General features: G+C 42.5%; 1 protein-coding gene across 1 annotated transcript in view; it reads left to right on the forward strand.

Annotated features, from left to right (window-relative positions):
* LOC140197315 (contactin-associated protein-like 5) overlaps nucleotides 1-25,412 on the forward strand; it is a 1,626,808-nt gene that overhangs the window by 694,443 nt on the left and 906,953 nt on the right. Inside the window, exon 9 of the mRNA XM_072257270.1 lies at nucleotides 23,947-24,053. Within this exon, the coding sequence (XP_072113371.1) occupies nucleotides 23,947-24,053 (107 nt within the window). The remainder of the gene's footprint in view (nucleotides 1-23,946; nucleotides 24,054-25,412) is intronic.

Below are 25,412 nucleotides of genomic sequence, written 5' to 3' on the forward strand. Positions count from 1 at the left end.
TTCCCAGCCCCCTGCAAATCTGCACTAAAAAACCTCCCTGAAAGGATATTGGTCCCCTTGTAGTTCAAGTGTAACCCATCTCTCTTGTACAGGTCCCACCTGCCCCAGAAGAGGTCCTAGTGATCCTGAAATCTGAAACCCTGCCCCCTACACCAGTTCCTCAGCCACGTGTTCATTCACAAGAGCATCCTATTCTTACACTCACTGGCACGTAGCACAGGTAGCAATCCTGAGATTACCACCCTTGAGGTCCTGCTTTTCAACTTCCTACCAATCTCTCAATACTCACTCTCCAGGACCTCCTCACTCTTCCTTGCTATGTCATTGGTACCGATGTGCACCACGACATCTGGCTGATCACCCTCCCACTTCAGAATGTCATGCAAGCGATCAGAGACATCCTTGACCCTGGCACCCGGGAGGCAACAAACCATCCTGGATACACTGTCACGACCACAGAAACTCCTATCTGCACCTCTAACTATCGAGTCCCCTATCACTACCACTCTCCTCTTTTTCCACCCTCCCTTCTGCACTGCAGAACCAGACTCAGTGCCAGAGATCCGGCTGCTGCAGCTTGTCCCAGGTAAGTCATCCCCCCCAACAGTATCCAATGCGGTATACTTGTTGTTGAGGGGAATGGCCACAGGGGAAGCATGCTCTGTCTGCTCTTTCCTCTTCCCTCATCTGAAAGTGACCCAATTTCCTGTGCTCTGCTCCGTTGGCGTAACTACCTCCCTGTAGCTACGATCTATAATCTCCTCATTCTCCCGAATGATCCGCAGGTCATCCAGCTCCTGCTCCAGTTCCCTAACGCTGTTTGTTAGGAGCTGCAGCTGGATGCACTTCTTGCAGGTGTCGTTGTCAGGGACACCAGGGGGCTCCCTGACTTCCCACATCCTGCAAGAGGAGCATTCCAACATCCTGCCTGGCATTCTCTCTACTCTAAACAATCTGGACAAAAAACTTACCAGAACCTACCCTGGCCTCTGCCTGTTCTCGCCGAAGCCTGTTGAGCCAAAGCCGTCCCACTCTGACTCAGTCCACTCCGATGATGGCCGCTGTATATGGTAGTCTGTTTTTAAACCTTGGCATGCTACATCACGCGCCTGCGCAGTGCAGACCCTTCTCCCCAAGCAGTGTTTAAAAAAAAAGACGTTTTCTACCCGATTTCTTCACTCCCTTCTTCTCAGCTGCTTGCTTCGACTGAAACAAGAACCGTTGAAAATTCATTCCAGAGTAACAGGTTTCTTTAACAGAGAGACATATGTTTAAGTTTTAAAGCTTAAATATTTGAAAGATTAAGTGGACGGTAAGAAAACAAATGATTAAGTGGAGAGTACTATGGAAGTCACTGTTGAAATGGAGGTAAAGACAGAAACCCTCTTAAGATTTAAACATTTTTGAAAGTACATTTGAAATGCTGTATTCTAGAAAGCCCTGGATCAGCACTTTGAAAGCTGATAAACTTGATAGCTTTACTACTGCTGTTGAAAAAACAATGAGCCACATTTCTTATTTGGGCTTTGCATTTTTACAAAGCCCGATTTACAATCCTTAAACCCAGATAACATTTAAGAATAAAAATAGAAGGTGCTGTGGAATAGGCTGTTAATTCTCAAACGGATGCTGGAAATCCAAAGCAACACACACAAGATGCTGGAGGAACTCAGCAAGCTATGAACATCTAGGAAAAGACTAAGTAGTTGATGTTTCGGGCCAAGACTCTTCATCAGGACTGGAAGGGATGCGGAACAAAGTCAGAATAAGCAAGTGGGGGGAGGGGAGGAAGAAGTACAAGTTGGCAGGTGACAGGTGAAACCGGAGAGTGGGAGGAGGTGAAGTAAAGAGCTGAGAAGTTGATTTGTGGAAGAGATAAAAGGCTGGAGAAGGGAGAATCTGATCGGAGAGGACAGAAGACCATGGACTAAAGGGGAAGGGGAGAAGCACCAGAGGAAGTTGGACAGGTAAAAAGAGAAGGTGAGAGGGGGAAACAAAAATGGGGAATGGTGAAGGAGAGGAGCGGAGGCAGATAGCAGAAGTTCAAGAAATCAATGTTCATGCCATCAGGTTGGAGACTACCCAGGCAGAACATAAGGTGTTGCTGCTCCAACCTGAATGTGGCCTCATCATGGCCATAGAGGAGACCATGGAATGACATGTTGGAATGGAAATGAGAAGGAGAATTGAAATGGGTGGCCACTGAAAAATCCCGTTTTTTGGGTAGGTGGTTCCCAATGAAGCAGTCTGTCAATCTACGTTGGGCCTCACTGATATACAGGGGGCTATACCGGGAGCACCAGATAGCCCAACAGACTTGCAGATGATGTATCACATCACGTGGAAGGACTGTGTCCTGCCAATTGGCCAAGAACTTGATGATTGATTAGAGGAAAGTTACAGCCGTATTGTGCTGTATCCAGGTTCTGTTTGTGAAATGGATGTCTAAGGACGAGTATAAGAGTCGATCCAAAGGCTGGTGTATGCTGGAAATAATCTCTGCCAATCCAATATAAGCTCCTCTGAAGCCTTACAGTGAGAAACCAATAGGTCCTTTGCTTCCACATCTTCCTCACCTCATAGCAAGAAACAGAACCTTTCAGCTCATTAAGTACGCAGGCTACCAGACTCCCATCTCCTTTAATCCCATTTTTATTCTCTAAACCTTCATGACAACTTCCAAGATTCAGTCACTGCACCTACATACTAGATGTAGTTCACAGGGAACCATGGTAAAGTCTTGGTTAACACATCACAATTATAGAGCTCGGCGTGTCAGAGTTCAGAGTTCAATTCCGGCACTGTCTGTAAGGAGTTTTTGTATTCTCCCCATGACCACATGGTTTTCGTCCGAGTGCTCATATTTCCTCCCACTGTCCAAAGATGTTCCGGTTAGTAGGTTAATTGGTCATTGTAATTTGTCCTGTGGTTAGGCTAGTCTTGGTAAGTGAATTGCTGGGTGCGGCTTGTTAGCTCAGAAGGTCCTGTTGCACAATGTTTCTCTAAATAAATAAATAAATAGATAGATAGAAAGAACAGAATGGAATAGAATAGAATAGAAAAATTAGTCTTCCACATCAGTGTTCCCCAACCTCTGGGCCATAGACCGATACACTGCCGCAAAGTATGCAGTGGTGCAGTAGTAGTTGGAACGCACTCAGCACATCTTTAAGAAAAAAGCCGAAATAAACAAGCTAATTAATGAGTCCTGACAAAGGGTCTCGGCCTGAAACGTCGACTGTACCTCTTCCTATAGATGCTGCCTGGCCTGCTGCGTTCACCAGCATTTTTAATGTGTGTTGCTTGAATTTCCAGCATCTGCTGATTTCCTCGTGTTTGCGAAGCTAATTAATTAGGTGCCGCCCAGCATGTAAATGTCAGCCCAGATCAGAGGCGATGCAATCGGCAATCGTCTCTGATCTGTGCCGACATTTACGTGCTGGGCGGCACCTAATTAATTAGCTTGTTTATTTCTGCTTTTAGCTTAAAGATGTGCTGAGTGCGTCCCAGCTACTGCTGCACCACTGCATTCTTCGCAGCAATGTATCGGTCCTTGGCCCGGAGGCTGGGGACCACTGTTCCACATCACACATCTTTGGGATGTGGGAAAAAATCTGAGCACCCAGAGGAAACAGCATATGGTCACTGGAGAACATGTAAACTCCACACATTGGTTTTGCTTTATTTTTGTCATGTATATCCAGATACAGTAAAAAACTCGTCTTGCATACTGTTCATACCACGATTCATCAGGGTAGTGAAAAGAAAACCAGATCTTGTACACACAAGGGACAGTACTGCTATAGATTAAATGGAAGGACTATGGTAGATCATAGCCCATAGGACTGGAAAGAAAGGGGTAGAAGCCAGAATAATTCCTCTTCCTTTCCAGTCCTGATGAAGGGTCACAGCCTGAAACCTTGAATGTTCATTCATTTCCATTAATGTTGTCTGACCTGCTGAGTTCTTCCAACATTTTGTGTGTGTTGCAGTAAATAAATAAGTAGGTTTCCAATGACATTCTGTTACAGAGCATACAGGGAGTGGGCAGTCAGAGAGAATGCCCTAGCTAGCACATTCTTTATTCGATTTTTGTAATGGTCATCTTCCTTCTAGATGTAATCACACCCAATGACACATGACCAATATTTCTCTGATCAGAGATGTAAAGCATGATGCTTTTTGCAACAGTCAATTATTTTCTACAAGTGTTCTTCTTAGAGCCGTATGTTTGTTATAAACAGACATTTGATGCATGCTTTACAGCAATATATTCCCTTTTATATTGTAGCAATCTTCTCCCCCGTCAACCCCTGATGGAATAAAGGTATAGACTTTTGACAAATATTGTTCAAACCATTTCTCTCTGCAATACTGCCAGAAATAATTATGATTGTTGGAGGAGCTAAAATAATATTGACATACTTAAGCATTGCTCACTCTTGCGTCCTAATATCCAGTTGCCTATGATGAGAATCAATTTGCTCAAGATTGAAAAAAATCTAGTGGCACCCTTGATCCCCTCCCAAAGGAACTAGTTTGAAAATATTCATGCTTTAAAGCAGTAATTAAAGACACCTGAGTAGTTATTTACTTTTTATTTAGACAAGGTGGATTGTGTCCATGCTTTCGTCTACTAACTGTTCAGGGCTTGTTCTTGCTGACAAATATCCATGCACCATCAATCTGCAGGACATGTAATTCAGGGTCTTGGTTCATATGATATATGCATGTTTGTGTCACTGTATGTTAACTACTATCTTATATCTGCTGAGTGCTTGAGCTGTGTATGACTGTTGATACTGTGTTTTGCACCTGGCTCTGAAGGAACACTGTTTCATTTGGCTGTATTCATAAATATTCATGTATAGTTGAAAAATAATTTAAATTAAACTTGTTTCAGTGCAGAACAGGCCCTTCTGGCCCAACGAGTCACACTGCCCAGCAATCCACCTACTTAACACTAGCGTAATCACAGGACAATTTACAATCACCAATTACCTACTAAGCAGTATGTGCTTGGACTGTGGGAAGAAACTGGAGTACCCAGAAGAAACCCACATGGTCACGGGGAGAACATACAGACTTCTTACAGACAGTGCTGGAATTGAACTCCAAACTCTGGAATGCTGAACTATCATAGCATTGCACTCACCACTACTCTACTGTGGCACCCTTTATTTCTTTATATTTGAAACCATTTAATTGAATTCATTCAAAACGTTAACCTGCTTCTGTTAGAATCGACAAAGCTGCACCGAAGTCGGAATAGAATAGACAAACTTCCTTCATTCGATATGTTCCGGATGGTTTATTTCCAAAAGACCTCTCAGAAATTTAACTAAAGAGAAACAAACAAGATTCTATTATAGAAGCTTTGAACGGCAATTAGCTTAAGATAGTTTTTAAATCAATGTGTGTTCAGGGATGAATAATGTTCAGAGTATTAAAGTATTCTTAATATCCATGAATCTGTTCAAATTAGAAATAGTATCCAACAATAGCTATCTAGATACCAAGCTCTAGAATTCCGTTACCTAACTTTTCTTCTTTTGTCTATCTTTTATATCGTAGCAATCAGCCTTAAGCTGCTCCCTTAAGCCTATCTCTTTGACAAAAGCTATCGGGTGCCAACAATGCAGCTGCTGAGTTACCAGATTGACTGTGCAAAGACAATCCTGAGTTCGAATCCTACCTTGCCAGTTGTGACTATGGCAGTCAGTTATACTGTTCGGGTGCATCATGGTTTTGTGTGGCAACCGCTTCGCTCTTGACCACAACAAACAACAGAGAAATGTACCACCAGGCTCGAGGATAACTTCTATCCTGCTTTATAAGATGATTAAATCGTTCCCTCATATGATAAGATTGACAATTATTTTACGTTTTAAGTTGCAAAGAGGGTTCACAAATGCTGCTGGAATAGTTGACGATTTTGAATCTGTGATTAAAAAAGTTGTGTTACAGGTAGACGGGATAGTGAAGGCGGCTTTTGGCACTTTGACCTTCATTAATCAGGGTACTGAGTGTAGAACAACACAAAATACTGGAGGAACTCAGCAGATCAAACAGCATGTATGGCAGGGACTAAACATTCAACAGTATAGGCTGAGACCCTTCATCAGGACTAGAATGGAAGGGGGAAGATACCAGAATAAGAAGGTTGAGAGGAGGGGGGAGAGGAGGAGTACAAGCTGGCAGGTGAAGGATGAGAAGGTGGGTAGGTGGGGGGGGGATGATGAAGAGAGAAGCTGGGAGTTAATAGATGGAAGAGGTTAAGGGATGAAGAAGAAGGAATCTGATAGACCAGGATAGAGGCTATTTTACAATTGTACAAGACATTGGTGAGACTGCCTTTGGAATATTGTGTTCAGATTTAGCCACCTTGCTGTAGGGAAAATGACATTATGCTGGAAATAGTGCAGAGATTTACAAGGGTTTTGCTGAGACTCAAGGAACTGAGTTAAGCAGAGAGGGGTGATACTATGGAGGTGTAAAAATCATGAGGGGTATAAATATGTATACAGAATGTATACAGTCTTTCCCCGGGGTTGGGACATTGAGAACTAGAGGATACAGAATCTGGGTGCAGGAGAGAGTTTTAAAAGGAAGCTGAGGGGGTGACCTTTTCACCCAGAGGGATGTCTATATGTGAAATGCACCGCCAGAGGAAGCAGTTGAGGCAGGTACATTAACAACATTTAAAAATCACTTTGACAGATACGTACATGGATAGAAAAAATAGTAGAGGCTACTGTATGAGCTAAACACAAGCAATGGGACTAGCTTAGATGGGAATCTTGGTTGGCATGGAGCTATTGGGCCAAAGGCCCCGCCCATGCTGAATGAATGTGATGATAGATATAATAGGATATAGTGTAAGGGAACTATAAGAAGCAATGGTCTCAGAGGGTGACATTCAGGTGGGGTAAGTGGCCTTATAGAATTCATATATTTCTCTAAAAGGAAAGTACCTGCAGCGATGTATGGTATGAAATGTATGTGTAGCAGATTGCACTCTACATCTGATGTTCAAAGGTTCAAAGATGCAGTTTAATGTCAGAGAAATGTATACAATATACATCCTGAAATGCTTTTTCTTCACAAACATCCATGAAAACAGAGAAGTACCCCAAAGAATGAACGACAGATAAACGTAAGAACCCCAAAGTACCACCCAGCTCCCCTCCCTCCCTCGCATAAGCGGCAGCAAGCTACAATCCCCCCTCTCTCCCCCCCCACTGGCAAAAAAATGCATTGGCACTGCCACTGAGCACTCAAGTGTGAGCAAAGCAATAGCAAAGACACAGACTTGTAGTTACCCTAAAGACTTCGCGTTTCACCCGGCATTTGACATACCACAGGTTTTCTCTCTCTCCCTAGTAAGGGAGAAGGAGATGCTTCCATTTTCCCAGCAAGCAGGGAGACATAACAAATAACTTGCTGGTTTATGATGTTAAAAGTCCATTACATCGCCTTTTCGAGCTCTGTGCCTGAAGATCGCAAAGATCCTGGGTCTTCAGGCCCACAGCAGATATCCCAACTCTCCCGATGACACACAGGTCTCCTCTCGTGACACTGTCGCTCAATCCACCTGTCTCCAAAGCCCCGAGATTTTAGGCTTCTGAATTCGAGCTGGAAAACACACTCAGATAAAACTATATCTTTAGCACTTCAATAAGTATAACCTCTTGACCTTTGGTACTAAGTCTATCTCAGTGTCTGCTGGCAGCTAATACTCCATTACGACACGCAAGACTAAGTCCACCAAGAGAGCTATGCTCCTGTTAAGTCAAATTGAAGTTTCCATTCTATAAAAAAAGACAGATTTAATGTCATGGGAAATCCAGATATAGACAAGAACTTGCCTGCAGATGATATTTTGGCTCATATTGGCTGACAAAGTGAATTAATCTGATGACTGGAGTTCATAAGACATTGGAGCAAAATTAGACCATTTGGCCAATTGTGTCTGCTCCATTATTCCATTATGGCTGATTTATTATCCCTCTCAATCCCATTCTCTTTGTAACCTTTGCCAACCTGACTAATCAAGAAATATCAACTTCTGCTTTAAATAAACCCAATGATTTGGACTCCTTAGCCATCTGTGGCAATGCATTCCACTGATTCACTACCCTCTGGCTAAAGAAATTCCTCCTCACCTCTGTTCTACATGGACTTCCCTCTATTCTGAAGCTGTGTCCTCTGGTCCTAGATTCACCCTCTATAGGAAACTTCCAATCCACATCCTCCCTATTCGGGCCTTTCAATATTCAATAGGTTTCAATGATCTCCACCCCTTCATTCTTCTAAACTCCAGTAAATAAAGGCTGAGAGCTCCTCATATGTTAACCCTTTCATTCCAGGAATTAATCCTGTGAACCTCCGCTGGACCTTCTCCAATGCCAGCACATCACCTCTTAGATAAGGGGCCCGGAAAGGCTCACAATACTCCAAGTGTGGTCTAACTGATGCCTTATAAAGCCTCAGCATCATATCCTTGCTCTTATAGTCAAGTCCTCCTGAAATGAGAGCTAACATTTCAATTTTTTTGGTTCAAGCTCATCTGACTGACATGTGTCAGCTCCTCTTTTGGTCTGGCCCAAGGCTATAAGCAGTATAACTTTATCAACACACATCAAAGTTGCTGGTGATCGCAGCAGGCCAGGCAGCATCTGTAGGAAGAGGTGCAGTCGACGTTTCAGGCCGAGACCATAACTTTATGTTTTTTTCCCCAGACATGTTCTTTGTTCTTTCTAACTCAGAGCAGTTCAGTCAGATCAGCTAAACACAGCCCATTTTCACATAACCAAGTAAGCAGCTTCTTATCTGGACATGGTCTCAGGTTTAGCAGATTATCAGCAAGAGGCTCATTGTGTCCATGTTCAACTGGTTTAATTAAAAGGAATTGCTCTGATCAAGAAACAGTTCACTAACTAGGACAGTCTCAAAAAATGGCAGCCTCAAGTTTTTCAACCATGTGGCAAGAACAGGTACTTTTGCTTTGTACACTTTCCACTCCTTGTGTCATTCCTGTTCACAGATTTGCAGAATTTAGTTTTCTCTGGCCAACACCGCGAATAATGTACAAATAAATCTATCCTGTTCATCCATTAGATAGTTCAGATCTCGATTTTGTTTCAAACTTCAACAGCAATATTTTGAATGCTAAGGCCCTGTCAGCTTTCAGTTGACTATTTGTCCTCCCCTATATGTATCGATTAAGGTAGTGGGTAGTGGCTCCATATGTCACTACTACAGGGCATGACGACCCTGCCTTACACAAGCCCCGGGCTCAGCTGACTCCAGCTGACAGTACCTGGCATGGGTCCCTATCCAGGGTTACGGATCCCACTGCCTTGTGGGTATCTTCGGGAAAAGAGAAGGTTAAGGAGTAAACCCTACACAAATCCGGAGTGGAGCCCCTAAGGCGGTTGGATGACGTATCACGTCAGCTCCTGGCAGCTCCTGCAGCCAAGCTGATGCCAAATGTACTCCGTCACATTCCTTTGGACTACATCTGCGAGGCTGAAAGGGGGATCTTGATGTCTGGGCAGCCCAGGATCTCCATATTCATCGCCCAGGTCTGCACCCTGGAGAACTGGGCGCATCCATTGTCTGCTTAGACAGACGGAGCCATTAGATTAGATATGTATCCATCACCAAAGTCAATAAAAAAAACAGATTATATAGTAATGTAAAAACAAAATATTGCAGGTGCAGTAACTCTGAAGTTTAAAAAATGATTTTTTTCTGTGTGTATATATGTGTATAATATATATATATATACACACACACACACACACACACACACACACAGTCGCTCAGCAAATGTCAGTTGATTTCACAGATTAAGAATCATCCATCTGAACAATTTGAGAGAAAAGTTAGATGGAGGCATGGTTGTTTTAAAGTCTGTGCAGGGGAGAGAACTGAAGGAAAAGCTCAGGACATTGTGGTAGATCAGAAAATGAAATATATCCTGAGGTGAATCTTGGATACTTCTGAAGTTTTGATATGTTCTACTTACAATAAGATTTTATGGTATCTTTTATTCTAGCAAGGATGTTTACAAGATATGAGCATGCCTAAATCTTCTGATTACCTGACTCATTTATATACAGTAACTATATACAAATGCCCTCTTCACAGAAAATGTGTGTAAACAATTTTCAAAGATGTATACAGTTGTGACAGAGCTCTGAATATAGTGTTTGCTTTGGGAATCAAAAGTTAAGAGTGCAAATGATGAGAGTAACTTTAAGGAGTGTAACTAGGCTGAAAGTCAATAAAATGCAGATGCTAAGATCCTGACATAAAAACAGAAAATGCTGGAGACTATCAGACCTAAGAATCTGAAGCTCTCAACCCTCTCATCTTCAAATTTGTTGAAGAAGACAGGAGCATGTGCACCATCCTTTTCTAAATCAATAACATAGAAACATAGAAAATAGGTGCAGGTGTAGGCCATTCGGCCCTTCGAGCCTGCACCGCCATTTATTTTGATCATGGCTGATCATCCAACTCAGAACCCCGCCCCAGCCTTCCCTCCATACCCCCTGACCCCTGTAGCCACAAGGGCCATATCTAACTCCCTCTTAAATATAGCCAATGAACTGGCCTCAACTGTTTCCTGTGGCAGAGAATTCCACAGATTCACCACTCTCTGTGTGAAGAAGTTTTTCCTAATCTCGGTCCTAAAAGGCTTCCTCTCTATCCTCAAACTGTGACCCCTCGTTCTGGACTTCCCCAACATCGGGAACAATCTTCCTGCATCTAGCCTGTCCAATCCCTTTAGGATCTTATACGTTTCAATCAGATCCCCCCTCAATCTTCTAAATTCCAATGAGTACAAGCCCAGTTCATCCAGTCTTTCTTCGTATGAAAGTCCTGCCATCCCAGGAATCAATCTGGTGAACCTTCTTTGTACTCCCTCTATGGCAAGAATGTCTTTCCTCAGATTAGGGGACCAAAACTGCACACAATACTCCAGGTGTGGTCTCACCAAGGCCTTGTACAACTGCAGTAGTACCTCTCTGCTCCTGTACTCAAATCCTCTCGCTATAAATGCCAGCATACCATTCGCCTTTTTCACCGCCTGCTGTACCTGCATGCCCACTTTCAATGACTGGTGTATAGTGACACCCAGGTCTCGTTGCACCTCCCCTTTTCCTAATCGGCCACCATTCAGATAATAATCTGTTTTCCTATTTTTGCCACCAAAGTGGATAACTTCACATTTATCCACATTAAATTGCATCTGCCATGAATTTGCCCACTCACCCAACCTATCCAAGTCACCCTGCATCCTCTTAGCATCCTCCTCACAGCTAACACTGCCACCCAGCTTCGTGTCATCCGCAAACTTGGAGATGCTGCATTTAATTCCCTCATCCATGTCATTAATATATATTGTAAACAACTGGGGTCCCAGCACTGAGCCTTGCGGTACCCCACTAGTCACCGCCTGCCATTCTGAAAAGGTCCCGTTTATTCCCACTCTTTGCTTCCTGTCTGCTAACCAACTCTCCACCCACACCAATACCTTACCCCCAATATCGTGTGCTTTAAGTATGCACATTAATCTCCTGTGCGGGACCTTGTCAAAAGCCTTCTGAAAATCCAAATATACCACATCCGCTGGTTCTCCCCTATCCACTCTACTAGTTACATCCTCAAAAAATTCTATGAGATTCGTCAGACATGATTTTTCTTTCACAAATCCATGCTGACTTTGTCTGATCATTTCACCGCTTTCCAAATGTGCTGTTATCACATCCTTGATAACTGACTCCAGCAGTTTCCCCACCACCGACATTAGGCTAACCGGTCTATAATTCCCCGGTTTCTCTCTCCCTCCTTTTTTAAAAAGTGGAGTTACATTAGCCACCCTCCAATCCTCAGGAACTAGTCCAGAAGCTAACGAGTTTTGAAAAATTATCACTAATGCATCCACTATTTCTTGGGCTACTTCCTTAAGCACCCTGGGATGCAGACCATCTGGCCCTGGGGATTTATCTCATTTGTTTTGTTGAGAGTGAAGGGAAATGTTCTTGGCATGGCACATGATATTAAGGTCTCTATCTCCTTCTTGTATTCCAACTCATCATTATTTGTGATGTAGTCCATTGCAGTGCTATCATCCGCAGACGTACAGTTGGAGTCAGAGCAGAATCTTGCCAAGCAATCATGAGTTTACAGACAGTAGAGTAGGAGGCTGAGGATGCTACCCTGTAGAGCACAGATGAATAATCACTTCATGTTTCTGGGGTGTAGCCATGAGCTTTTCTTGTTGAACAAAATAGGGCAAAAGGGGCAAATTGGTAAGAGAACTTTGTTCAGTGGATGTTGAGCAAGGGACTCATTATATCAACTACTTCAGTGAGCTTTTTGAGAAAGAATTGAAAGTCTCTGAGCATGCATATGCTTCAGCATGACACCTGAGGTTTGTGTAATTCTTGTTCTAGAGTGTAGTCACCAGTCTCTCATCTGTTCTGAAGATTAGCTTCATTCCTGCGGGAAGTTTGTTGAATCAGAATCTTAACTAGATTTTTGTTTATCAATGATGTATGTCATGAAATTTTTGTGACAGCAGTAGAAAAATGCAAACTGCAAATATAAATAAATAGTGGATAAGAAGAATAATAAGGTAGGTATGGGTATAGCTTCATGGACCATTCAGTAATCTGATGGCACAGGGGAAGGAGCTTCTTACTAAGTGTGGGTCTTCAGGCTCCTGTATTTCTTGATGCTAGTAAAGTGCAAAGGGCATGTTCCAAATGCTGAGGTCTTTTGTAATTGATGCTACCTTCTTGGGACACTGCCCCTTGAAGATGTCCTTTACATAGATGCTACCTGACCTGCCGAGTTCCTCCAGCATTTTCTGTTTATTGCTCTAAGTACTCAAGTTATGATAATGAAGATGTTTTACTGCTGGAATTGTTCATGACAGCCTCTAGTTCTAGGAAAACGCATGTATGTGATTTTCCTTTACATTAGAAAGATCTCAATTCAGAGCAAGTAGGACCAAGGTGACAACAGGCCACACATAGATAGTCACACATGTAGGTGCCAGTTGGTCACTTACACACACTCACTCACACCTCTACACACGAGTCCCTTACTGCTGCTTCCCTCCTTGCCTATCAATCCTCTCACTCATCTTCTTACACATGCAGGAGTCTCTTGATGGAATTTCCAGAAACCTTTGGCTCCCATCTCCATACAGATCACATCCTACATGTGATATTTTTATACCTGACGGCACTGATGATATTCCTCCAGCTCGGAACACTCCACTATCTCAGAGCTGAAAATGGCATTTCTGTAGCTTTCGGCAGAGTTACAAAGTGACATACCTTGGAGTTCATTTCCAAAAATAATACTGTTTTGATTTGCATTCCCTCACCACTACAATCAATTTTTGCACAATTTCCTCATTGCCTTCCGGCTGAAGAACGTCAGTGGCTTTGGAAAAATACCCTCCCATATAGAATGTGAGCAATTCACTCATCATCTTAGTCTTCTCCTGCTTAAATTACTACTGCTATGTCAACCTTTTTTGCACCAAGTCTTCAGTGTGTTTGGACTTCCACTCCCTTTTTTACACTACACCTAAACTTAGTAGCCAATTTCTTAGATACACCTACACACCTGTTTGTTGATGCAAATATCTAACCAGCAAACATGTGGCAGCAACTCAATGCAAAAGCACATGCAGACTTGGTCAGGTGGTTCAATTGTTGCTCAGATCAAACTTCAGAATGGAGAGGAAATGTGATCTAAGTGACTTTGACCATGGTATGATTGTTAGTGCCAGACAGTGTGGTTTGAGTCCCTCAGAAACTGCTGACCTCCTGGGCTTTCACACAGAAAAGTCTCTAGAGTTTATAGAGGATGGTGTGAAAAAGAAAAATCATCCATTGAGTGGCAATTCTGTGGGCAAAAATACCTTGTTAATGAGAGAGGTCAGAGGGTAATGGCCAGACTAGTTCAAGCTGATAAGAAGGCAACAGTAATTCAAAAAAACATGCTACAACATTGGTTGTACCTAATAAAGTGGCCAGTGAGTGGATTTCTAGCTCTATTTTTCTTTAAAAATAATACCTTGCAACATGAAGAACCTGCTGACACACCTTCTCGGAGCATTCACCATTTCCCTTTGATCTATCCTGTAACACCCTGCAAAATGAACACCCTGAGCCCACAGTAAGGATATTCAATGTTGGACCTTGTTTTTATCATCTTTATTTCTATCCTTTTCTTGCCACATCTGCAGGTGTTTTACACTTCATGAGGTAAGAACATTAAAGGCACATATTGATTTTTTTCTCTGCTTCTTTTAAAAACTTCTCAGCTTTGTCACTGATGACAATGTATCCCAAGGATACAGCTGGAGTTTTCAAGTTCTGCTTAAAACAGTCGAGGTCTCTGGAGTTCCTGTTATGGTAGTGTAGGGATTAGTGTGACACTAATACAGCTGAGGGTGTCAGGATTTGCAGTTTAATTGCAATGTTATCTGTAAGGAGTTTGTATGTACTCTCATGACCATATGGGTTTCCTCTGGGTGCTCCAGTTTCCTCCCACATGCCAAACACATACCAGTTAGTAAGTTACTTGGTCATGGTAAATGGTCCCATGAGTAGTATTGGGTTAATTAGTGGGTTGCTGGCAGCGCAGCTCAAAGATCCAGGAGGCCCAATTCCATGCTGTATCTTTAAATAAAGATATCTATTTTATTCTAACTATAAGGATAGACCTTTGATTGTGGCAAGCACCAAGCCTAGGCCATAGGATCATATTTTGCAGTCACCCAGGGGAGGAGATGTCAAGATGGGTGGAAGAGCCTCTGTGTGCCACTAGAATCTGTTCTCAGTTGGGGTTTGCCTCCTGTTGGTGCTGCCCTCTGGTGTTTGCTTGGTATTGCTTTCTAGTGTTTGTTCCTATGGTGTTTGCTCAGTATTGTCCTCCAATGTTTGCTTAGTGTTTCCCTCCAATGTTCTCTTGGAAGAACAAGCAGGGCAATCAGGGATTTGGGCTATATTTTTTTTCTTGTGACCGCTGCTGTTCTGAAGTCCTAACCCTATATGCTATGTTGTTGCATGAATGAAATCACCAAAGAGTGTTACTGGTAGATATAGAGCAGCTTCTTTATTCACTCTCACCTCCCCCCAGCCACTGCCTCACATCCCCTTTAAAGAATGATACCTTTCTTCATTGCTGGTGCTCCCGGTAGTTGCCCATGTACCATCCTGCAGCCCCTGGGTCATCCTGTCCCACATATTCCTCGGGCACTTCACTTTCACCAACACGTGTATATCTTTAGGGTGCATCTGTGAATTTCAACCATATCCTCAAGCTTATGCAAGGATTCTGAATTCCCACATGCAACTTCTAAGTGAAGGCAACTCAGACAAAATGCTCTGTTTCTCCCAGAGGGTGAAGGGCTTATGAGTGGTTGTGATCATTGTCAAGGGCTGGCTCAGATCATCAGGGTTCTCAACCTGACAGTGCCTGATCTCAATAGGTGCCATCCTGACAGATATATCTGGATAAAACCTCTCCCTGAAATACCTCCACACCAATTCCCACACTAGACAATAAAAAATGGGTACCAGTTAAACACCATGTACTTAAAACCACAGAGTATGTACTCCACAATCTGCCACTTTTGACCACCTGAACTCACTATGCCCACTGTATTCTTTTACATTACACTTGCAAAACAAACTAAAACACAGCTCCCTAAACAAGTATACGTGCTCCCACTCTGGCATCCTGAACTGTCAGTAACCATCTTTTGCAACTGGTGGCTGTCTCAGCAAGTTAACATGCAGAGTTTCCTCACTTACATAACCACACATGCACACACTTATATCTACCAGTTCAACTGTCCGCATTCGTGATACCTTGCATTCCTGTGTACCACCGACCCGAACAGATCCAAGTGTGAGTGCTATTTTAGAAAATACTCACCCACTTAGACTGCTAAGATCACTAGCCACATGATGGGTCATAAAGGTATCCCACTTCTGACACCAAATGTTGTTGTGTGAATGAAATTACCGGAGAGAGTTACTGGTAGATACAAAGCAGCTTCTTTATTCAAAAACAGGGTACTGCAGGCATCATACTGAGATGCTTTCACTGGAAAGGTCTGCTGGCCCAATGTGGGGCTTGATATTTGCTAAACACAAAGGGCAATCCATATTTACAAAGTATAGACAATGCTTTCTTTTGAAGCTACATTCAAACTTCACACCTTCTGATTCCAGCAGCGTCTGGACTGGGAGACACAGCTTTTAGGAAAAGCATTGTTCCAAATTAAATCCACAATACAATATCCAGGAACAGAAGGACTGGTAGTCAAAGCCATTGGCTAAATTTAAATGACCTAAACCCAAAAATCACTCTAACATGCTATGTGAAATGTACTGTGTGCTGTTGGTTTTGTATTTTGCATCTTGTGACTTTGTGTTGCACAATTGAAATCAGGATTTAGGAAGGGATGCAGTATTGACAAAGATCAAAACTCCAGATTGATTCTCACCATGAGCCTGTACCGATTGCTTTGCTGTACTCACATAATCTTCAGTGAAGGCCAGCATACCACGTGCCTTTGTAACTGCTTTCTTTCAGCAATTGGTATACAAGGAACTTCAATTTTAACTTGCTTTTTATCATTTTGTCACAAAAGGGGATGCTGGGAACAGACCCAAATGCAAGAAACGGACACTGAAGTACAAGGAACAGGACTTGACTAGAGTAGGGACATGACAGGAGGGCAAGGAGCAGGGACAAGAATGCAGAGTTGGGCTAGGGAAAGTGACACCATACTAGGAACCATGGACTAGGAGACAAGGCTTGGACTCAGAGCCCGAGACTGGACAAGGACCCAGAACCTGGGTTTTGGCTCAGGCTCAGACCCCAGAACCAGGCAAGGACATGACATGGTTTGAGGCTTGGGGTCTTGGGTCTTGGCTTGGGATCCTCAAGGCTTGGGGTCTTGGGTCTTGAACTTGGGATCCTCAAGGCTTGGAGTCTTGGGTCTTGAGCTTGGCTTGGGATCCTCAAGGGTTGGGGTCTTGAGCTTGGGATCTTCATCTTGAAATGCAGAGACTGATAACTCAGACTGGAGCTGAGACACAGACTAGGAACTGAACATCAACAGAGCCAGGACTTAACCTTCAATAAGCCAGGACTCATCTTTAACATGACACAAACATGAGACAGGATAGAACATAGACATAGAGCCAGGACTTATCCTACAACAAGCCAGGACTCAATTTCATCTCCACACCAAGGTGGGACAGGTCTCTCCATCAGGTAACAGCAGAACAGCAAGACTTACCCAACAGAGGCAAGGACAAGAAGAGATAAACACCAAAGCACAACAGACAGTTCCATCTCTGCTCTGGGGAAGCTCAAAGTCTCAGTTCAGCCAGCAACTTCAGCTGACTACAGAAGAAGCCAGATCCCTACCTAGCTTGGAGTGGCTAGCAGCCACTCAGCTGGCCCAGGAAACAGCCAAATCCATACCACAAAGACTACTCCAACAAGTGACAACAAGGACAAATGAAGCATTGGTCCTCCAACTAGGCCTAAAGATCACAAATAGTTTCATTAGCCTTCCATCAGCAGGTTGCTCCAAGGGGGACTGACAAGACAAACCAGCAGCCCACACTTAATCCCAAGGTTACTTATATTGCAAGCCCAAAAATGGGAATCAGGTGCCTATGATTAACTCAAACAAGGGACAGCTGGAAGACCCGGAGTCCTGAGTCCACGGACTGGACCGTGAACCAAAATGCAGATTTCTCGGACTGAACCATGACACATTTTTGTACCATGGAGAGTGTTCTAAATTGTCACATCACCATTTGGTATGAAGGTGCCAAGGCATAGGAATGGAAAAAGCAGCAGAGGCTTGTAAACTCAACCAGCTGGGTAATTTTTATGTATTGCTGCTGCAAAACAAAAAAAAAATCATGACATATGTCAATGATAATAAACTTGATTCTGATTCTCCTATGCAGATAATTACCCACTTCTCTGTTTTTGAGGCTAAAGTTGATAACCTCACATTATCCATATAATCTGCATCTACTATGCATTTGCCCACTCAGCCTAGCTATCAACATCAAATTGAAGACACAAGAGATTCCGTTGAATTGTATTGTTTTCAGGAGATCTGTTACTAAATTATTTCCCTGTTGCAGAGCTCTCAACAGCACTTCCCATATCAAGGAAATAATGCTGAATAACATCTATGTGTGTCCCTCATTATGTAAATATGTCTCATACTGCTCATTCAATGATTCCTTTCAGAGTGCCTTGCCTGCTTGCTGTAAATATATGCAGAAGGCATAACAATGGGGTAAATGAGCTGTGTTAACTTATACACTAAAATCCAAAGTTTCTTTGCACAACTGCTTAATTTGACATTAAAATAATGCAAGCAGGTTCTTGATTCTGAATTGGGTGTTGATGACTATAATAAAGAATTAACAATTCTTATGTCTGATGAGAAATAAATGTTTTCCTCTAGCCTCAAAGACGTACTTAATGTTCCTTCTCCTAAAAAAAACAGAGCTTTAAGAACTGATGGGCTCATTGGAGCAGGGTGTTTTCTCATCTTCACAATGAAATAGATTTCATGTACCCTATAGCTCATTTTTTTTTGTGTCATAGCTTTCTGGAATTACTTCCTGATAGCAGGGTAATGAGATTAATGGGCTATATCTTCTTAATCAAAGACAGTGGGAGAAGGAAATAGGTGGCTTACAATCAAACCAGGTGCAGAAGAAGAAATCAGGAAGAGCTAGCTCAAGAGAGGGAGGCACAAAGAAAAGCCATGATGCAGGTCATATCAAATCTGGGTCTGCTGGAGGCCAAGGAATACAGACTATCTTGGGGTTAGGAGACTGTGTATATGTGTGAGATTGTTTTGCTGGTATTGTTTTATTACTTGTTGTGTTCTGTTTTGTTGTGTCCTGTGTTGTTCTGCCAAGCATTGTGGCGCAATAATATGTGGTGACATTTGCAGGTTGTCCCCAGCATACCCATGGGCGTGTTGGTTATTAACACAAGTGATACATTTTACTGTATATTTCAATATACATGTGTTTTTCAGATTTTCTGTGTTTAGTCAAAGCTTAATATCAAGACCATCAGACCATAAGATAAAGGAGCAGAAGTCGGCCATTTGGCCCATCGAGTCTGCTCCACCATTTTATCATGAGCTGATCCATTCTCCCATTTAGTTCCACTCCCCCGCCTTCTCACTATAACCTTTGATGCCCTGGCTACTCAGATAACTATCAATCTCTGCCTTAAATACACACAATGACTTGGCCTCCACTGCTGCCCATGGCAGCAAATTCCATAGATTCACCACCCTCTAGCTAAAAAAATTTCTTCACATCTCTGTTCTGAATGGGCGCCCTTCAATCCATAAGTCATGCCCTCTCGTACTAGACTCCCCCATCATGGGAAACAACTTTGCCACATCCACTCTGTCCATGCCTTTCAACATTCAAAATGTTTCTATGAGGTCCCCCCTCATTCTTCTAAACTCCAAGGAATACAGTCCAAGAGCGGACAAACGTTCCTCATATGTTAATCATCTCATTCCCGGAATCATTTCAGTGAATCTTCTCTGTACCCTCTCCAACGTCAGTACATTCTTTCTTAAATAAGGAGACCAAAACTGCCCATAGTACTCCAAGTGAGGTCTCACCAGAGCCTTATAGAGCCTCAACATCACATCCCTACTCCTATACTCTATTCCACTCTAGAAATTAATGCCAACATTGCATTCGCCTTCTTCACCACCGACTCAACCTGGAAGTTAACCTTAATGGTATCCTGTACGAGGACCCCCAAGTCCTGTTGCATCTCAGAACTTTGAATTCTCTCCCCATTTAAATAATAGTCTGTCCATTTATTTCTTCTGCCAAAGTGCATAACCATACACTTTCCAACATTGTATTTCATTTGCCACTTCTTTGCCCATTCTTCCAATCTATCCAAGTCTCTCTGCAGACTCTGTTTCCTCAGCACTACCGGCCCCTCCACCTATCTTCGTATCATCAGCAAACTTAGCCACTATTCCATAATCCATTTCGTTGATGTACAATGTAAAAAGAAGCGGCCCCAACACGGACCCCTGTGGAACACCACTGGTAACCAGCAGCCAACCAGAATAGGATCCCTTTATTCCCACTCTCTGTTTCCTGCCAATCAGCCAATGCCCTATCCACGTATGTAATTTTCCTGTAATTCCATGGGCTCTTATCTTGTTAAGTAGCCTCATGTGTGGCACCTTGTCAAAGGCCTTCTGAAAATCCAAATATACAGCATCCACTGCATATCCCTTGTCTAGCCTACTTGTGATTTCCTCAAAAAATTGTAATAGGTTTGTCAGGCAGGATTTTCCTTTAAGGAAACCTTGCTGAGTTCTGCCTATCTTGTCATATGCCTCCAGGTACTCCGTAACCTCCTCCTTGACAATCGACTCCAACAACTTCCCAACCACTGATGTCAAGCTCACAAGTCTATAATTTCCTTTTTGCTTCCTTGCCCCCTTCTTAAATAGTGGAGTGACATTTGCAATCTTCCAGTCCTCTGGAACACTGCCAGAATCTATCGACTTTTGAAAGTCCATCGCTAATGCCTCCGCAATCTCCACAGCTACTTCCTTCAGAACACGAGGGTGCACTCCATCTGGTCCGGGAGACAAATCTACCTTTAGACTATTCAGCTTCCTGAGTACTTTCTCTGTCGTAATTGTGACTGAGCACACTTCTCTTCCTTGCCACCATTGAGTGTCCGGTATATTGCTGATGTCTTTGTTAGTGAAGACTGATGCAAAATACTCGTCCAGTTCCTCCGCCATCTCCTTATCTCCCATTACAATTTCTCTAGCATCATTTTCTATTGGTCCTATATCTACTCTCACCTGTCTTTTACTCTTTATATACTTGAAAAAGCTTTTAGTTACCTCTTTGATATTATTTGCTAGCTTCCTTTCATAGTTCATCTTTTCCCTCTTAATGACCTTCTTAGTTTCCTTTTGTAAGCTTTTAAAAACTTCCCAATCCTGTCTTCCCACTAATTTTTGCTTCCTTGAATGCCCTCTCCTTTGCTTTAACTTTGGCTTCTCTTGTCCGCCACGGTTGCATCCTTTTCCCATTGAAAAATTTCTTTTTTAGAATATACCTGTCTTGCACCTTCCTCACTTCTCGCATAAACTCCAGCCACTGCTGCTTTGCCTTCCTTCCCGCCAGTGTCCCTTTCCAGTCAACCTTGGCCAGTTCCTCTGTCATGCCACTATAATTTCCTTACTCCACTGAAACACCAACACATCGGACTTCGGCCTCTCTTTCTCAAATTACATAGTGAACTCAGTCATGTTATGATCATTGCCTCCTAAGGGTTCTTTCACCTCTCTCTCTAATCACCTCCGGTTCATCACACAATACCCAATCCAGTACAGCCAATCCCCTACTGGGCTCAACAACAAGCTGTTCTAAAAAGCCATCTCGCAGGCATTCTACAAATTCTCTCTCTTGACATCCAGTGCCGACCTGATTTTCCCAATCCACTTGGATGTTAAAATCCCCCACAATTATCATAATACTGCCCTTCTGACATGCCTTTTCTATTTCCTGTTGTTAATTTGTAGTCTACATCACTGCAGCTGTTTGGAGGCCTGTATATAACTGCCATCAGGGTCCTTTTACCCCTGTGATTTCTTAGCTCAACCCATAAAAATTCTGCACCTTCCGATCCTATGTCACCTCTTTCTAATGATTTAATATCATTTCTTACCAATAAAGCCATGCCACCCCCTCTGCCTACCTTCTTATCCTTTTGATACACCGTGTATCCTTGGATGTTCAGCTCCCAGAGACATGCATCCTTTAGCCAGATCTCAGTGATGGCCACAATATCATACCTGCCAATCTGTAGCTGTACAACAAGATCATCCACCTTATTCCTCATGCTGCATGCATTTAAATATAACACCTTAAAACTAGTATTTGGTACTTTTTGCTTTGATTGCACTGCAACTCATCCCAATGGCTACAAATTTGCCCCATCACCTGCCTGTCTTTCCTGACATCTTTACTGCTCACTATCTTAGATTTATTTCTGTTTTCCCCTTCCTCCGCTCTATCATTCCGGTTCCCATTCCCCTGCCAAATTAGTTTAAACCCTCCCTAACAGCTCTATTAAAACGATTGTGTAGCAACAGGTTTTGTGCCTCTTTCCTGACTTCTGAAAGAACCTTGGATTAAAACATCTGAATCTAACACTCTCAATTTGAAACAATGGCCTCCTATTTCTGAGACACCCCTCACCCCCACCACCATGAGGGAAAAGATCATATAAGTGCCTCTTATAATTTTATATATGTCTATTAGGTTGCCTCCTTTGCTTCAAGTATACCAACCCTATTCTGATGAAAGGCCTTGGTCCAACACATTGACCGTTCATTTCCCTCTATCAATCTTGCTTGACATACCTAATTACTCAAGCATTTTGTGCGCTTTGCTCAAGTTTTTCAATCCACATTAGACAAATTTTTTCATGGTGACCATGACTGTTTCCTTGGGCTGCTCTGGTTTGCTCCAACGTTCCAAAGTTGTGTACGTTGGTAGATACTGCCACTAGTGTCCTAGGAAAACTGATGAGAATGTGATAAATGTAGGATGAGATTAAATGGGTGGTAGGCCTTTGGACTGAACAGCCATTTTCCATGCCCTGTATCTTAGAGGTAAGAGCAGAACTGGGGCATTGGGCCCTTCAAGTCTGCTCTACCATTCCTTCAAGACTGATTTATTATCCCTCTCAACCCCATTCTCATGTATTCTCCCCGTAACCTATGACACCCTGACTAATCAAGAACCTATCAACCTCTGCTTTAAATGTACCCAATGACTTGGCCTCCCCAGCTGTCCATGGCAATAAATTCCACAGAATCACCACCATCAGTCTGAAGAAGTTCCTCCTTATCTCTATTCTAAAGGAACATCCCTCTATTCTGAGGCTCTGCCCCCTGGTCCTGGACTCCCCCACTGTGGGTAGTGTCCTCTCCATGTCCACTCTATCTGGGACTTTCAGTGTTTGATAGGTTTCTATGAGATCCTCCCCAGTGCCATCAAATCTCATTATACATTTTCTTATCCCATGCCTTCTCGGTTCAAAATGTGATCAAGTTTAACATTCCTATGTTTTCCTGTATAACTCATGTTCCTGGTATTATTTTTACGAGCACAGTTTGTCTTCCCTTGTACATTGATTTTCTGTTTATGTATACTTACTTACTACCTGTAAGTAAGTATACATAAACAGAAAATTGCTCTGGCATTTAGGGCAGCAATGAAGGTCTTCCATCTGTAACGGTGTTCAGGGCTTCGTCGTGGTTTTCACTACTGTCAGTCATGTAAGTTCCGGGTAGAGACTCAGGAATACAGTCACACTCAGCTGTAGGATTCTTCATTGCTGTTTCTGTAACTATTTTGTTTTACCAGTCAGCATGACTGGCCCTGAGCTGAACCTCCGAACATGGGAGGACCGAGGAGCACTCATCGTTTGGCCTCTACCCTTTGACCTGTTTGGCACAGATGAACCTACCAAGATTCAATGCATAAAGCTCTGACTCCAGATAACGTAGCTGTCTGGGTCATTGAGGCATGCAAGTCGCCAAACCCAACAACAAGTTTGTGGTCTTCTTGGAGGCGTTAATGAAAAGTTTTTCATGAAATTCCATTGTATTTCTTTTTTTCTGTAAATGCCTACAAGAAAATAAAAGATAACGTTTGGTAGCATACATGCCTTGATAATAAATTTACTTTGAACTTTGAGCTTACTAGAGAAAACTGTTCCATATACTTGCCAGCAAGCCGGTCAACATGATGGCAATTCTTCTAATTGTAGGTGTTTACCAAGTTACTGTGAACATGGAGGAGAGTGCTCTCAATCCTGGAACACCTTTCACTGTGACTGTGCTGGGACTGGCTACACTGGAGAAACCTGCCATAGCTGTGAGTATCACTGACATTATTTATTATAAAATCTGCTTCGGGTACTTTTGAGAGAGGCTGTTAATTAGGCTTGGTAAAATTCAACCTTTTCCTTTCGAAACACGATCTGTTAACATCGGATTGTTCATCTTTTGTGGAAACCATTAAATTACAACATAAAACACAATATACTATTAGTGGAACAAATACAGTATTAGAACATTCATTATTAACCTGAGAGTGAATGGCTAAAATATATTTCTGTCCCAAAGTTGAAGTTTACTCTGAATTATGCTCTAATAGAGAGTACAATTTATTCACTGGTTTGACAAGGATATTGATATTTATTAGTTTATTTGAAGGGTAAAAATGCAGCATTTTACTTTGCTTTATACAAACAGTTAATGTAGATTAAGAAATCCTTTTGATAACTCCATCCTCAGTGATTGATCACAAACAAGAGAAAATCTGCAGATGTTGGAAATCCGAGCAACAGGCACAAAATGCTGGAGGAACCAAAACATTCATAGATGCTGCCTGGCCTGCTGAGTTCTTCCAGCATTTTGTGTGTATTGCCCAGTGATTGACATTGCTCAAGTACACAATCTGAAGAAGGGGAAGAGTTATTCCAAAGTTACTCTGGAAGAATTACTAACTGATTACTAAGAGTCAGGGAATGCAAACTAAGCTTCCCATTTGATCCTCCATCGCCAGTGATTCATATTTCCAACGTCCACAGTCTCCAGTGAAGGAAGAATTATTCTGATTAATCTCTTTGGACAAACCAGAGAGTCGGTTATTCCCAATTATGGGTGCAGTATATGTTGCTGCCTGATAATAATTTCAAACTACTGAATGAACAGGAAGACCTAATGAGGAAAATCCAATGTTTTTAATATTTGGTCATCCTATTTGTTTTTTCAAATTTTACGACAACCTTTAACGTAAGAGTGCAACTGAACATGATTTTATGGACAAGGAGGCCATTGGGCGGTATGGTTGCTTAAAAGCTAGTGTGGTTTAATGTAACAGCTTAATGTAAAGCAACACATTTCACTGTTCGTTTTGATGTTTCTGACAACTAAAGCTAATAATGTGACGCTAAAAATAAACCAGTAAACACTGTGCCACAGCGGAGATTTTAGATGACCGGTTGTTTAAATTCAGCCAGCAGTGAAAGAAGTGCTTTCTTGGTTGATTTATGAATCAACCACTTGGGTGACTCTCTTGCTTACATGTAACCAATGAGCAATGATGTGTTTGGTGTCACTGCAATTTGGCTGGTCACTCACTTCCCTCAGCTTGTTCTATTCTAGAGCAGTCACTATGCACTCATGATGAGTTAGTGTGAACTGGTGACAGTAGTGAAAGGAAAAGGAC

This window comes from Mobula birostris, chromosome 5 (assembly GCF_030028105.1).
Source record: "Mobula birostris isolate sMobBir1 chromosome 5, sMobBir1.hap1, whole genome shotgun sequence".
In the NCBI taxonomy this organism is placed as follows: domain Eukaryota; kingdom Metazoa; phylum Chordata; class Chondrichthyes; order Myliobatiformes; family Myliobatidae; genus Mobula; species Mobula birostris.